General features: G+C 41.6%; 2 protein-coding genes across 5 annotated transcripts in view; one reads left to right on the top strand and one right to left on the bottom strand.

Annotated features, from left to right (window-relative positions):
- slc16a4 (solute carrier family 16 member 4) overlaps nucleotides 1-5,907 on the top strand; it is a 37,227-nt gene extending 31,320 nt beyond the window's left edge. For all 4 annotated transcript variants that reach the window (XM_049580256.1, XM_049580254.1, XM_049580255.1 and 1 more), the window contains one exon: nucleotides 783-5,907. In XM_049580256.1, coding sequence (XP_049436213.1) covers nucleotides 783-991 — 209 coding nt within the window. In that variant the 3' untranslated portion in view covers nucleotides 992-5,907. The remainder of the gene's footprint in view (nucleotides 1-782) is intronic.
- Nucleotides 5,908-12,307: 6,400 nt separating this feature from the next.
- On the bottom strand, nucleotides 12,308-15,196 carry rbm15 (RNA binding motif protein 15). Its single transcript, XM_049580252.1, has one exon. It carries the CDS (start codon nucleotides 15,038-15,040, stop codon nucleotides 12,488-12,490), a length of 2,553 nt encoding a protein of 850 aa, XP_049436209.1. The 5' UTR covers nucleotides 15,041-15,196; the 3' UTR covers nucleotides 12,308-12,487.
- Nucleotides 15,197-16,445: the final 1,249 nt, after the last annotated feature.

Raw genomic sequence — 16,445 nt, 5'->3', positions numbered from 1 at the left:
ATGTTCTGCAGAGGTGTGCAAACATTTATAAGAACCTTCAAAATCAGTTTTTATACATTTCTGTGCAAACATGTGGATGAAAATCCATGCTCAGTGTGAAACAGCTCTTAATAATAATATTCTAATATTGGTCATTATAAAGCAATTAGCTACAACTCACAAAATCTCATTTCTAAGTTGTACCACTTTCTAATGAGTGCTTTATTAGTGTTCAAAGATGTTTTATGGATCCTCTTGAGTCCAGGTTAACTTTGTTGTTTGTTTTTTGATATTTTATGCATTTATTTTTGTCTTTGTTCACCTGCTTAACCGCCCTTATCCTACATGCATGATATACTTTTTAAGCACAAGCTCAGCTGCAAATCTGACTGATCATTTTGACAGTCTGACAGTATGAAGCTGCTGGGAAGCTGAAATACACAGAAAATGACACAGGCACCTGTAGAGATCTACAAATCTTTATTGACAATGGCTCAAAATGTTAGCATAAAAATACCGTTTCTCTGCTTATACACAAATACAGCACAAATATGTAAGAAAGAATACTATAATACAGGCTGTACCCCACTAGTTCTTGTGCCCTTTTTATTGGAAGTCCACAAACTACTGTGAATCACTGCCGATATTAATTCATTGGGTTTCTTTTGGCTGTTCTACGCACATAAAGTAAATAATGCATGAAAGCCCTACAACAGTACTTTCAATGGGCTTCCTCAGCTTGTCTCTTCCTGATACACTGTATATAAATATGCTACTAGAAATTGTTTGTTTGTGTTTTGCAGGTTTCCTGTACGACTACACCCAGACTTACGACTGTTCTTTCTACCTGGCTGGGCTCTGCTATCTGCTCTCTTCCGTCTCGCTGTTCATGGAGCCGCTTGCTCAGCGCTGGAAGGCCAGGAACAATCTGACCCGCACCAAGAGAGCGGAAAGCAGCTGTAAGACCAACGGCTGCTTCACCCCCGACCGCCTGCAGAACGGCGCTGTGTAGTAATGAAACCCAGGGAAGCCCTTCGATCTTGAACCAGCATGCTCATAATTTGCCATGGGCCCGCATACCTTGGACCTTGGACTCCAGCTTAAAGTCAGGACCCAAGTGACCCTTAATTTCAGCAGGAGCCTAACACAGGCCGAGGAGACCGCAGTAACACGTCTAAGAACATGCAGCAGTTGGGACGTTGGTGAATGATTGAACTTTTAAAGAGCCAAAATTATGTTCTGCAAAATATTTACCCCCTTACTCTTGTTCTTATCAAACAGTACATGCATCCAAACTGACACAGCACATTTTAATATTAGCTGCTTTCCAATTATAACTTATTAAAACACATTCTGTTTCCCAACGCAACAACAAAATCTGCAATCACTTTGCAGTATCTTCACATTGCACATTAATATTGCTGGAAACTAAGCTATGCAGTTGAGCTTGAAATCCTGTTATCCGAAATCCTTCTATCATTCTGCGATGCCATTAATGGAAGCACATATCCATGAAGAAATAATTCTCACTTACTTTCTCTGGAAGCATTTACCTGTATCTGTAAACCTGTACTCACTGGTATGCACTTTGGGCCAAGTTGTGATTATGCTGCATGACATTTCTTATGACCTTTTTAACTGCCAGCAACCACTTAAAGCTGGGGTAGGCAGTTTTTTGGCAACGGCAAAAAGAAAAAAGCCAAAATTTGAAAACACAGCCCTCCTCCTGCACCTCTGCCCTCTCTGGCCTAAGCCCCTCCCACCTACAGAAACATGAACATTTGCCACAGCCATGAGCCTATGACTACAGTTAGCGCTTCAGTTTCTGAAACACTTCACCGATATTTAAACGTTTTTATTGTGTTTGTTGCCAGACTCTCTTTTAGCCTGTCTTCCTTTTTTGGGTTGTTTTGTAGTGTAGTTAGTTGTTGCCAGTGCTCGAATAGCAACTTTTCTGCAAGATTTTCCACCACTGAATCAGGCTTTCACCATCTGAAGGGACATGCACGTACATCTGCATTTGCAGAGGAGCCAATAGGAGTGACCTGTGACTGGCCACAGTCTCCCTAGCAACCCAAAAACAGAGCCAAGAGGAGGTGCAGGAGTCATGTTTTCTCTCAAGCTAGTTGAATTACAGTATGCTCAAAAGTTATTATGGGATTTTTCCCCCAAAGATGCCAAAAATAAATCAATAAATCAATAAATAAAAACTGCCTACCCGAGCTGTAACTGCAGCCTGCTTCTGTGACACAAAGTGTAACCTGCTCTTCAAAGCCAAAAAGCAGCAACTGCTTCAGTAGTTTAATCTCTTGCCCCAGCAGGATTATCGTAGGCACAGGGGTAGATTGTACGGCATGTTCTGGCATTTAGAGGTATAATCATATTCTCGTATTTATATCCTTATTATTAATATTCTGGATGCTTTTATTTGTCTGTCAGCTACTGCAGCATACTTTGACAGACACACTATTCACACTGCAAAATGTTCAGCTCATTTGGACATCTGTGCTGCTGTCCAGACTTTTGGATATCTTTCTTTCAACTTTTTGCCCCAGAAATTACTGGACAGAATGTTAAAAGTTTTCATTTCCTCTTGAACCCTTTCATTCATTGGTTCATCTACTACCTTTTGTACTTCATGACACTACTTCTGTTTTTCATACCTCTCATAGTTTTTTAATAATGTGTGTGCGTGGTGTTGGTGATTCAGAGGCAGTGAAAAGTTAAACTGACCCTTCAACTGCGTTCATCTCTTACCTACATAAAAACTGACACTTTAACTGCGGACAGTGCACAGACAAACTGTCTCTACAACTGAGATTTCAACTACTTTCAGCAGTAAACACGTCTGTTGACATGCTTAATTTATTTTTATATAACTTTTATTTTGCTAGGATCTGTGCCATTAAAATTAAAAATCTCTTTTTCAAGGGAGTCCTGGCCAAGATAGGCAGCAGCACAAGTTTCTGCTCTCATCTCGTACTCTTTATCTGACAACTGAACATCTGTTAGTCAACTGATCTATCTTAGTCGAGTTTATCACAGGAAACGCAGTTCAACTTTTATTTGTAATGCTGCAAATGACAGTTCAGCTGCTTTCATGTTTTACATTTTAGCAATTCAGCTGTTTTCAGTGCTTGTGAGTCAACTGATACTTCAGTTGCTTTCATTCTAACACTTCAGTTTCTTTCAGCTTTTATTCTTTAGCTGACAGTCCAATAACGTTCTCGTCTGGGAACCAGACAAATCCGCGAGCTTATGTTTTACTTCCTTTGGCAGATGCATCTGGTCCTCCTCCGCTTTGGACAGATTTCAAGCCACCTGAGACGTGCCAGGCCAATCACAACCATTTATTTGATGATAGGCTTGTTTGCAACAAAGACCATAAAGAGGAGCTCCGTTGAGTCATTTTCGAAAACAAGATGGCTGCAGCTGATGTGGACCTTTCTGTCAAAGTTTTGGATTGCCTGGGTCCAGACCCTTAAAATCCGTCTATGACATGGACTGATTTGTCGGGCATCATGACATGATGGTTAAAAGCAATCAATTCAAAGAATGCTGTGGGTGGACTAACAATTAGTCAGTCAGTGTCATGGCAGGACCAAGTTGTGCGCTCTCCGTGGTCCACACCTTCCACTCACTCCGCCATATTGACTGATTACATAGAGGCAAGTCTTATCCACAACGCTTAACATCATAGTTTGGTTTTACTTAGCTGTGCTCCACCCTGAAAAGTCCGGCAAAACCAGTATGTTGGCATGGTTACAATGAAAACAATGTAATGAGCCAAAAATTCTGTCTGACATCAGGCAAAGTAAAACGAACTGGCCGGTATGATTTAACTTAACGAAGAACAATGACCTGCACTTAAAGCTTTACTTGAGAAGGAAGACGTTTGCTTTACTTCAACAGGGTTTGGCAACAGTCATATACCAACTCATAATATACCAGCTCATCTTTGCACGCTGTCAGGCAGTAATTTCCACCCACTTTTCACCAAGTCCTTCAAGTGATTGGCTGGTACTGCTGTACTGTCATTGGCCATCTACACCATACCTGGTCACACACTGATAAGCCTTTGATAACTCAATCAAAAAAATCAAAAATTAAATGAGAGGATCCAACTAACTTGCATGTGGAGTTTGGTGTGGCCATGTCAGGCTAACTGCATTTAAACACATACAAATATTTGCTAACAGGCAACAAACCTAAAACTGAAGCTTTCAGCCATGACACTTTAACTGCTTTCATCTGCCTTCTGCTGTGTCACCTCAGCTCGTTTCAATGCTCACACTTCAAATGACAGTTGAAACATTTTTAGTGCTTCAGCATCAACTAGTATTCACCTCCTTTCATCACATTTTAACCTGTTTACAGTGTTTGCACCTGCAGTTTTGAGTGCAAGCAAGCACACTTCATTTCCTTCAGAAAACTTAATTATTCTTTTGTTGTATCAAAACCTCAGTAGTGACCTTTTTAAACACTACAACAAACTATAAACTGCCTCTTTCCTTTTGTGGGTCAGCAGTGAATCATTTTAATAACTGCACATTCACGTTATGTTTTACTCTGCAGCGCCTGCAGGTAACGGTCACGCCTAGCTCACCGTCTGCGAGCTGTTCTATGCAAGTGCTAACACACAGAGAGATATCTTTCATTGACAGCTCATTTGTACATCATTTTAACTGTAGCAGTGATACCAGCTCCTTAAAGAAGAAGCCAGTTTGGTCGAGATTTAAGTATGCTTCCTAAATATATTGATCATAGTTGGACTGCTGATGAGCTCCGCTGAAAAGCAGGGTTTTCTGTGTCATTCTGTCAACCTTGTGTGTCTGTAAATCTCTGACCAACTGCGTTACAAAGATGTTTTGCTGATGTTGCCCATATAAACTGGACTGATAGGAAACCGTTGCCTCGCCTTTACAGTGCCTACAGGCAGCCAATTAATGGCAATGCAACTTCTTATTATATTGTGTTTATATATGGGAGTCTGTTGGTTGTTTTTTATGTCGTAGAGGTTTTTGTGTTTTCAGTGAATTCCTTGTTTTTCACCACTGTTTGCCTTACAAGGTACTGTATTGTATCTTTACTAACTCTCCTGTGATGTCAGCCAAAGACACATTAGAAACCTACCTGCAACTTGAAGCTTATTATTAGTTAAAAAAAAAAAAGTTTTAGCTGTTTAAATATATTTTAAACGTGATGACTCTCCATTATTCAGTCATTAAGTCTTACGCGAGGGCAGCCCAGGATCCAGTGCTGGATGTGTTTTGTTACGCTGCCCTCTTGTGGCGGAGGGAAGCCCCTACTCAAAGAATGCTGTCTCAATTAGTACCAAATTATTCCCCCTCATCTCACTTTCACAATACTGAGCAAGGCTCTTTGTATTGTTTCAATAACGACAGTCATGCACAAAAGCTCTTTTGGCTCACGAGTTGCATTCACCACCAGTATGCTTTTGTGATTGAGGGCCACAGAATATTTTGTACCATAATAAATCTTTTATGAAATGTACTTGATGCTTTAAAAGTAGATTTTGGTTTGGGATTATTTTACTTTATAGTTATCTGGATATGTTAAGGATCTGTATGTTTGAGCATTATCTTGAAATCATTTTTATGCCCCTCTGGTAATGTCTTAAACGCCACTGATAATGACCTGAGTTTGGTTTGATGATGTTGAATCTTATGTTTTTTGTTGCAGCAAATGCATTTATGGGTAAAGCACTGTTTTGTCACTACTCTGGCTCCTGGATTTGTGAACTGATAGTTTAGAGAATATGCTTAACCAATCATAGATATCTTGTTCCAAGTCCTTAGAGTTCATTTTTAAGCCTTGTAACAGTGCGCAGTCAGCTGTAATAAACTGACATGTGACTCAAGTCTGTGCTGGTTTGATTCAGACAACTCGGAGCAATAAATGCACTGATACCACGTTGACGTCTATCTCTCTCTGCAAGGAAGACACTCACAAGTTGCATCATCTTTAACATGTTTTATTGACACATTTTTTAAACACAGACATGAAAACACAAAATGATTCAACTATATTTTTACATTCATTTTCATCTTGGGTTTAAAAGTGGACACATCAAATACTTATTATTCCACTTTGGTAAAAAAACAAAAAACAATTTAATGTCATTACAGATTGTTAATGTTACAGTAAACAGGTTACTTACAGTAGATGACACCTGACGGGTGGCGTGGAAACACACTGATGCACCAGCAGCAGTCCAGTGGAGCTCTGAATGAGAAACATACAAACATATTTTAATCTCGTCAGTAGTTTACATGTGAAATGATTTGAAAATGATTGTTTGTGCAAATTAACACTTGTTTTTATAAATTTATATGATGATTAGGGCCGCAACTATTCATCATTTTCATTGATGAATAATCTCTTTTATTTTCTCAATTAATCGATTAGTTTTTTGATCTATTAAATGTCCGAAAATTGTGAAAAAATATTGATCAGTGTTTCCCAAAGTCCAAGATGACCTCCTTTAAATGTCCCAACCCAAATATATTCAGTTTACTGTTATAGAGGAGAAATGAATCAAGAAAATATTCACATTTAAGAAGCTGGAATCAGAAAACTTTTTTCTCTTAGAAATTACTAACACTGATTAATCAGTTATAAAATTATTTGGCAATTAATGTAATAGATGACAGCTAATCGATTAATTAATTAGTCATTCTGGAACTAATGCTGATCAATGCAATATCTAAGTGAGTGCTTTACGCTATGATAAACTGCTCTGCACTCAGCATGGAGAACATAATTAAGGTGTGAAATTGTAGTTGACACGTTTTGTGGCTTTAATAGATCACTGTGTTGTCTAACACTAAGTCAGGTGATCTATCTGACAGTAATGCATGAGCAAGTATAATGACACGAAATGTGCTAAACTGAGGTGATAATACAGTGCCATATTTTTTACAGAATGTTGAGATCTCAAACTAACACTGGCACAAAATTGGCACCTTAAGAACGGAAATGTGGTGACACTTTGACCAAACTCTGTATAATTAAATTTCCTACTTTATCCAGATGGAGGTCAATTAATTTCACTAATAGCCTTCAAAATTTGTGTAAATTTTAAAATTCCTTTTTTTGAGAAGGTGAAGTGGACCTATTTTCTTTAATGATTATGTCATGTACAAAATTGCCACTTGTAAATCAATCAGTCATGCAGTGTTACCTTGAATTTGTGGACAAAATCTTGTTTTTCTTGCATGCCTTCACAGAAAATGACAAACATGGTAACTCATCGATTGATTGAAGGCCACTGCACAACAGCAAAACTATATCAAAGCATACATTTAAAAACTCTCACACAACTCGTGCAGTATAATCCAAGTCTCATTTATCCAGTCCTATACTCACTACTTCCCAAACACATGCATTTTTGCTGAAACTTTTACTTCAGTTTTAAATCGTAATGTTTTAGTGAAAATGTGTGTTTGGGAAGTAGTGTGTGTACCATTGGATAAATGAGACTTGGAATACAATGGGTTGTGTGTGAGTTTGTAAACGGATGTCTTGATATAGTTTGGCTGTTGTTAAATGTGACCCTGAATCAATCAATAAATCAATATGTTCGGCATTTTCCATGGAGGCATGCGAGATAATCAAAGCTTCCCTCACAAATTCAATGTAATAGGGCATGACTAACTGATATACAAATGTTCATTTTGTGGGTGCAGTATTCCTTTAACACTTTGTTTCAAGACAAACGCTAATATCTCATTTTAAAATGAAACACTAGAGAACACCTGACCAAGTATTGTACTGCTGCTTGATATATTGATTAGTAAAATTTTAATTGCATGCCTCTCTAGGTTTGGTTTGACACTGTGGCAATGTGATAAATAGCACATGTAGCTGCGTAAACATATTGGAATTAATGTAAAAGGCATTCTGCTATCAGCAAAGTATTAATGAATTGATTTTATTTTCACAAGCTACATTTTAATTACAAAATGGTGGCCTATTGGTGGATTTATAAGCTCAAGGACTGGGCTTCCTTTCACTCTCACATTAATATTCTCCACTCCATTAACTGGAGGTTATCATTTGTGGCCTGCAGACATTAACATCTCCTAATGCAAAATATAGTTATGTGCCAGTAGCCATTTTTTCTATCTCATTATTGAACCTTTAAATTACATTTTGCCTGACTGATATTGCTAATGTGGGCTTGAGCAAGAACTAATCTAATAAAGAGGTCTTTTAGCAAGATGTGTAACATTATATATGATCAGGAGTTGCTTACTGACAATGCTCAGCATGAATAAATGTGTCTTAATAAAAGACAATACATGAGCTTAAAGCTGTTTTTGCCTGCCGTGAAAAAAAAATTGGGCCTTTATAACTGAGCCTACACCAGTTTTCCGACAGACTACATTACATTAACCTTTTTAACCTGTTCTGTAGCTTCTGGAGATTTGTCTTTAAGTGAAAGGTAATTCTCATTTGGTTTAACATCTCAACTGAGGCTGCAAAACACAACTAAATGTGTAGGATTGTTTTTATCTCACCTACTCAGAGGGTCCAACAACTGCAGCAGGTTAAATGTAAAAATTCTACTTTTTACATCAATTTAGTAATGAATGTAAACAAACACCTCTGCATGAGTATATTTTTCAAAGAGTATACATTCTGGTAGTAAAATGTGCACTATTTAATACAATTAATATCATTTTTGTTTTGCTGATTCTCAAGCTTGTGATGGGAGCAGTGCTACGTGCAGTGGGTTGTTGTGGGCAGTAAATGCTCCTGTTATCTTTCACAATAAGCATTTTTCACTGAAGACATTTTGACTTGTCACAGCAGGAAAAGCCCAGGTGAAAATAATGAAATTCACAATGGCTGAATTACATTTGGCTGCATTGATTTCATGTTCCTGCTATTGTGCATGCTGGCTCACAGTCACTCTCTCTGGAGCGCCTGAATACAACCGTGCTTTTCCTACTGTGACAAGTCAAAATGTCTGCTGTGAGAAAGGGCTATTGGATTAATGCCAGTTGCCATCAGCAGAAATAACCTCAGTAATGACTTTGGCTGAAAACCAGTGTGCCATTATGCATTTGTTATTGTAAACATGGTGGTGTGGACACTTTATACTTACCACTGCTGCCTAAGCCACCGATACAGACCTGGCAGGCAGGACTTCTTCTCTGTACTCACCCTCATGTTGTGTCTATACAGCAGTTGTACAGTGATACCAGCTCTGTCCTGGGTGTCTGATGTGCATGAGTGTGACTTGTCAGGTAGACTGTGAGAGGAAGGCAGGAGCTCCATGTTCCTCAAGATGGCAATGTTTCTCTAGTGAAGTAAGGGGTCCTTCTCAGCACAGAACACAGCATTTGCTTTCAAACTACTATGACTAAACTGGATGGTAGGAGGAAATGGAAAACTTCTTTTCCTGTTTAAAGTGGCCTTAAACTTATAAAAGGGCACTGGCAAAATAAACAGGTCTCCTAGAAGAATCTGAGGGAGGGCTTGTGTCCGCGGCGTGGACTCCTTCCAGCAGTGTCAAAAAGGGTAAACAATCTGGCCTGTCGGTGTGTCATTTCCATGCTGCAGCAGAACTCAGACGACGATGGAACACAGCTTCAGCACAGCAGACATGCGTCTTCACTCGTCTCCTCGGAGAGGGTTCAATCAGAGGAGAACACAAAGACGGGGGCAAACAATATTCCTAGCTGAGGTTTGGGCCAATCCTCTTCCCTGAGCCAAACATTAAGTCAAATCAAATCATAACTGGGCAAAGTATAATAAAGACAAATCAGCCCAGTGGTTCAGCTTGGCCTCTGCAGTGAGACAGCTTGAACTGTTATGGAAATTTCAGAGCAGTGTCACCCACAATCTCCCGAGTGGAGTGTGTGACGGTCGGTGATGGGATTTCCTCAGCTCCTATTCAGAACCAGGAACAATGCACATGAAAACCTTTAGAGTAATGAGCAGGGAAGACAACAGGAAACCGGCACGTGCTGCTGTTTGCTCCTGCTCTCGGCTCCCGAACTGCGCCGCTGTCTGCACCTGCCACCGTTTCACACTGCAAACTGGCTGTAAACAAGAGGCAGCGGAGGCTCCTCCATCCTGATCAGGTGTTCACATGCCAACGGGAAACGTTGAGGGTGTAACAGGGGATCATGGGGGAGTAACTTATGATGGGTCAACTCAGAAGCTCAGAGCAGGCCTGCAAGCAAACAGCGATCCTCACACGACACGTGGGTCTCTCTTCACTGGTGCTAAACAAACTGCATATTGTCTCCCTTCTCGTGTGCAGAAACACAATTTCAAGTGACAACTCCTTTCGAAACACAATAAGGCATGGCAGCGTGTTTCTTCAATTCACTTCCATCGAAGAAACATGTTTCCCTTCAAATGAACAATTTATTGATAATCGGTCACATTAAGTGCCCAAACGCACTTGCAGGTATGTGAACAGCTTCGCATGGGCTCTACGGATTTTCCTTTCCCATGACATCAAAGCGTACATTGCTCAATTTTCCACTTAAAACAGAAGTCAGCACAGGTGCAGATGGGATACACAACTTAAAAGTTGCCTCATTAGCGAGGACTCACAAACACCTTCTCTGCAGAGGTTTTTCAGCCCTGCGCTCGTCTCCTCGAGAGTCCAGCATTGAAGTGGGTGTGATGTTCACATATATAACAGTTTTCTGACATATTAATGATTTCAATACAGAATAAACCAAACTCAGCAAATTATAATTCGGGGTGGGTTACTATTGCATGACAAACATACAATGGCGAAACAAAATATGGTAAGTAGGCCTTGGTAACATGTCAGCAGGCGTGAGAAAATACTGTCCAATTTAGACCTCTAAAATTCTGATTCAAACATAAACTGTTATAAACTGTTAAAGTATTTCTAAAACTTTAAAATGACACAGACCTACTTACTGAACAAATAGCAGGTTTTACTTACTTTGTACCAACATTTTACTGAACTGAATATTATCAATCTTGGAGGGCCTACTGGTTTCAGAGCAATAAATGAAACAACACAAAACTCTCTAAGCGTTTTTATCCATTACTACTGTAGTTTTTCATAGATCACGTTACACAACCATTTCTAAGGCAGGGATGCACAAAATAAAATATGAAGTAAAAAATATGAAAAACATGTTAGTATTTGCTTACTATGCTATGCGTATTGTGTTACGGGCTGTTCCCTGGGCAAAAATCTCACATCTGTTAGTATTCGGCATTCCACATTAAGTTGACATTTAGTTTTACCAGTGGACACAGTTCATTGTCTATCTTGCATTTTGGTGTTCCAATATTGAGGGACACATGATTAGAGATACGTCAAAATCCAAACCATGAGCCTGAACATGTCTTTTTTTCAAACAAAAGTCACAACATAGGTGACTAAAATGTGTGAGCTGTGTCTGGAGACATTTTATATAGTGACCTTTTAAACACTGTCCAACTTTGAGAACACACACACAGGTAGGCCAGTGTGAGCCCATCAAAATTAAAACATGTCGCATACCTCTTCTTCAGTACAACACACTCCATTCACCAAAAATTTTAAGCCTCTTTTAAGCTATCTTGTTGTGATCAGGGTGGTTAACTGATTAAAGCAAGACAGATGAAAACATCAAGTGATTGGCGTATGATGCGCTGGAGAAAAGCTATACGACATGTTTTGACCTTCAAAATGTTACCAGGAGTCTTTTTCCTGATTAGCTTTGTACCAAACCATACACTACACCTTAACCCTCAATGCAAAAATGTCATTCTCATCTTCGTCTCCATCTCCATCAAAAGTGATTATAGTAGAAATATTATTGCACCGTAATTCAAAGCTTTGAAAAAGGATGTTTTCAGATCCCCCTCATGTTAATGCTTCTTCAGGAGGTAGACACAATAACACCTATACAATCTAAGGCAGCGCAGTATAACAGCCCAGACAGAAAAATTACCTTTGTAAAGCTTGTGATTTTTCAGCTTTTGTTAACACTGCGTCAGGGAGGTGTGGCTTGTGAGGCCATTGTTTGTGTTTTTATTGTAGTGCAGGTGTTATTGTGTCTACTCAATGCATTTCTAAATGATCTGGCTCTTTTCTTGCAGTAGAGTTGGGTAGTTAAGATTTAAACCTGTAAATGAAACAAACATTTGTTTTCTATGTGACTTAGCTCTTCTTAAATGAAATTTATTCATCAAATGCTCCTCATATTTAACTGTTTTACTGTATTCTGTCTGAATTACTGCAGATTTATGACTCTGTGAGCAATTCACACACCCTTTAAAAATGATTTCAAAAACACACAGCCTTTTAGATTTGAACGAGGGCACTGTTTGTCCTTTTAGTGGATTACATGGCAACATACAAACACTCAAGAACCATACTAGTGTACCCCATAATGCAGAACACACAGCATGCAATAGTTACTGACATACAGCAGATTCTTTTTTTTTTTTTTTTAAACACCATTTGAACTTAGTGTGTTCTGATTTTTTTTTTTTTTTAAGATGCTCCACGGACCACAATCATGACCAGATAGTCCTCTTCACTTTTAGCCAGAGCTTTGGCAGAAGAATCCAGGAACTGCTGGGAGAAATCACAGGGAGGGAAAGCATGAAGCACCCCTGTGTTGTCTTTATCTCTGCTCCCTCCCACAGGTAGGCTGATGACTCCAGCTGCTTGTTTTTGGTTGAGGTAGGACACCAGGTTGCGAAGCGGCCGCTGAGTTGAAGCTGCAGGGTCAGACGCAGATGAATCCTCTGTGGTCCCAGGTACTGCCAGCAGGATGGCGTAGCCACCAGGACCCGCCACCTTGATGCGCCGGGACACCTCGTCAAGCTTGGGCTGGTCCAGACGAAGACGCTGGGTGATCTTTAGTTCGCTCACCTGCCTCCCTGTTGTGCCCTCGACAAGCAGGTCGCTGGCTACGTTGTGGTCGCCCTCCAGCAGGTGCATGTTGGCTGGGAAGTTGCTGTTCTTGAGCAGCAGCATACCTTGCCAGGCCAGACTTAGTTTGGTGCCGTCTTGTTTGGACGGCTGGCCTCCCTTGGAACTGCCCTCAGAACGTTCTCTCTTGGCCGGCCCCTTACCACCATCGCCTGCTTTGCGCTTTCGCTCTCCAACTGCTGAAATGCCACTGCTTGAAGGTCCCTTGTCAGAGAGACTCTGGCTTTTAAGTCTCCGTTCAGCCCCACCTCTTTCGAGGCTGCTGTGGCGTTCTCGTACAGGAGAGGGTCTCTCGCCCCGAAGAGGGCGCTCTGAGTCACTGAAGCGCCCTCCATCTCTGCTGCTACCTCCAGGACTGCCATCTGGAGAAGCACGTCTACGCCGTACTGTCCTCTCAGTGCTGTCAGGAGAGTGGTCTATGTGGCGTCCGTCCTCCATTAAACGGCGTTTGCGAGCAGGTTCTCGTCCCTGAAGCTCTCGTTCCAAAGACCAGGGCTCTCTGACTCGCCGCTCACGCTCCAAGTGCTCAAGGGGTTCAAAGGGTGAGGCGCGTACCCGCTCACGAATAGCTGGGTTGGGCCACTCAGTTCCAGGAAACAGCTCTCTCTCCCTAAAGTGAAGCGGCGGTGGAGTCCGTTCCCTGACCCTCAGAGGTTCAGGTGTGGCACGGTGGACAAATGACTCCGCCACCATGTCAAACGGTGGTATTGGGAGAGGCTGCAGGAACTGCTGCTGGTAGCGATGCTCTGTGTCAGCAAAGTCCACCCTGAGTCTCCTCTCAGGACCTCCCAGCGGGAAGCCCCTCATGTGTGTGCATGCTGCTTGTGCAGCGTCCAAACTTTCATACTGAATGTAGGCCCAAGTGTCCCCCTTTCTATAGTCAATGGTCCTTATTGTGCCAAAGCGATCAAACTCTCTTGCCAGGGCAGCCACAGGAACCCAGGGTCCAAGTCCACCCACCCACAGGCGTGTAGTGGGAGTTGCTTTCCCATAGCCTATCTTTATAGGGTTGTGGCCTACTATTTTGCCAGACATACTAAGCTTAGCACGGTGGGCCATGTCAAGATTCTCAAATTTCAGAAATCCGTATGTGCTGGTTTGTCCCCGTGTGGGTCTCTTAATGTCCACTTCCGTTATGACCCCAAACCTGTCAAAGGCTCTCCTCAGGTCTGCTTCTGTAACAGTTATGTCCAGATTGCCTAAAAACAACGTCCTATTAGCTCTTTGGTCATCTTCTGGAGATATAAAATCCTCCTCACGAAAAGCTGCTCGCTCTGCAATGAAAGCAGGACGTGCCCTGGCTTCAAACAGTGCAAACTCTCTGTCCCGCTCCAGTTCCCTGGGCAGAGGGGGCGGCGGGGGCGGGGGGAGCCGTCCCAGGGCCAGCTGCTGCAGCCGGTAGTCTCTGTATCCAAGCCCGGTGGGCGAGAGGGGTCTCTGTAAATGTCTATGGCTTTGAGCTGCACCGTACAAGTCTCTCTCCACAGGGGAGCGGCTTCTCCTCCTGTTGATGTACACTGCCTCGATTTTTAGCGGCCGGTCGTACAGCACCAGCCGTCCCCTCGCGTGTTTAGCAGCTCTGGCGTCCTCCGGCTTCCTGAAATTCACAAACGCTATCCGCTCGTCGTTGCTACGGCTTATCTTTACGCTCACATCCCCGAATTTTTTAAATTCATGAAAGAGTCCATCCTCAATGTCTTCGTCGCTCAGCTGGGTGCCGAGGTCGCTTATTTTGAGGGTTTTGTACTCACTCTCGGTGCTGGGCGGCTGCACCCGCGGCTCCCCCCGTGAAGTGGTCCTTGGTGAGGCTAAATCCAGCGTCAGGCTCAGGTTGTGGTTTTTGCCGACGGAGCTCGCGGCAGCAGACTGACAACTGTGATTATTTCCTGTCCGGCCGTGCCCGTCGAAATCTCTGTCTCTTTTATCACCGAGCAGACTCCTTCTCGTCGAGCCACCGTCGCTTTTGGTCGAGCTATTTCCATTATTACTCCCACTGGAAACAGAGAGAGCCCCCATTTTCTTGCTGGTCGGGTGGCATCCTCCCCTGTCTCGAATATCGTCCAAGGCCCGGGAGCGTTTTTTAATCGGCGACCGCTCTTTACCTTTCATCTCAGTCCACACGGAGCCGACCCTTGGGACGCCTGGGGTTTTTAGTGCTGTTTCTGCGAGGGGGTGCAGAAAATTACTGAAATGAAAAACGGATTTATTCACTGACCCTGCGGCAAAACAACAACAGTCGCCATTTTGTAAAGATTACTGTGCAAGCCCGCCCCTTCGCCCTGATTGGTTGAAAGAGTGGGTGGAAAACTTTAAAGCGCACGTCAATCATCCGCTGAGGCATTTACATGCAAATGTTTATTTCAATTTCTGTATCAAAGTGAATGCGTTGAACAAAATAACTATAAATAAAAATAACACATGTACTGTGGTTCAACACACAAAACACTTTCTGTTGCCTGTTATCAGTCAATACCTCTCTGACACGGTCTCACAACACTAAACAACAATACTAAATATTATAAGCACAATAACATCGTATCATATGTTTTTACCCATCTCCAGTCAAATTACTTCACTGTCATGGACAGTAGATTGTTTCCATTTTATTACTATAAAAATGAATCTAAAATTTCACAGGAGGGGAAACGAAATGACCATGGCGCAGGGAGGGAGAGAGAGAAGCTTTTTACATTAATACCACAAGATGGCAGCATTTGAACAGTAGCTCGAAAAGCACAGTAGCACATAAACCCTTAACTAATCCTTAAAATGACCTTGGATAGGCTTAAGGCCCTTCTACTATGTGGACAAAGCAATAAGTCACAATGCATTTTCTCCTGAGTATAAAGTTGGACAGCTCCAGTCATAATTGTTGGACTTTTGTAAAGATTAAAAATGTAATTAACAGCATTTTAAGTCAATAAGTAGTTAATTAGCCTAGTTAGGTAGGGTACTGTAGGTTAATTGGATAGATTTAAGGCTGGAATGTCAAACATATGGCCCATGGACCAGAACCAGCTCTCCAAAGGGTCCAATCCGGCCCACTGGGTGACTTTGCACACCTAATATGGACTCACTTGAGAAGGTTAAGAGGTGTCAGGTGTCAGGAGCAGGTTAAATAGCAAGTAGCCTACTTACTGCTTCAGAGGCTTTTCAACTCTGACCAGGATACAGTTCTTTGTGTGGTCACATTTAAAGATACTGATCACTGTGCAAAATATTGTCGATCAGCAGCTTCAGTTCAAAGGAAGCTGGATCAGACTTCTGTCTTCAAACAATACTGGTGAAACCCTCGTGCTAGGACACAGCCAAAACTTTTGATTTGTAAAATGGTTTGTCAGGCGTAGAATAACTTGGGGGAAGAAAAAATTAACTTCAGGCACTCATGTGTGGAGCAGAAACAAATGCATAAGAATGAAGTTAAAAAGCCTTTATTCAAAAAACATGGCTGCTTGCATTAAAATCTTCACCAGGGTGCAATGTCAGTAATGTTTGTATCAGAATTTTCTTTTTT

The sequence above is a fragment of the Epinephelus fuscoguttatus genome, linkage group LG7 (genome assembly GCF_011397635.1).
Source record: "Epinephelus fuscoguttatus linkage group LG7, E.fuscoguttatus.final_Chr_v1".
Classification (NCBI taxonomy): Eukaryota; Metazoa; Chordata; class Actinopteri; order Perciformes; family Serranidae; genus Epinephelus; species Epinephelus fuscoguttatus.
The sequence above is the reverse complement of the archived record's forward strand: the minus strand, read 5'-3'. Positions and strand labels throughout refer to the sequence as shown.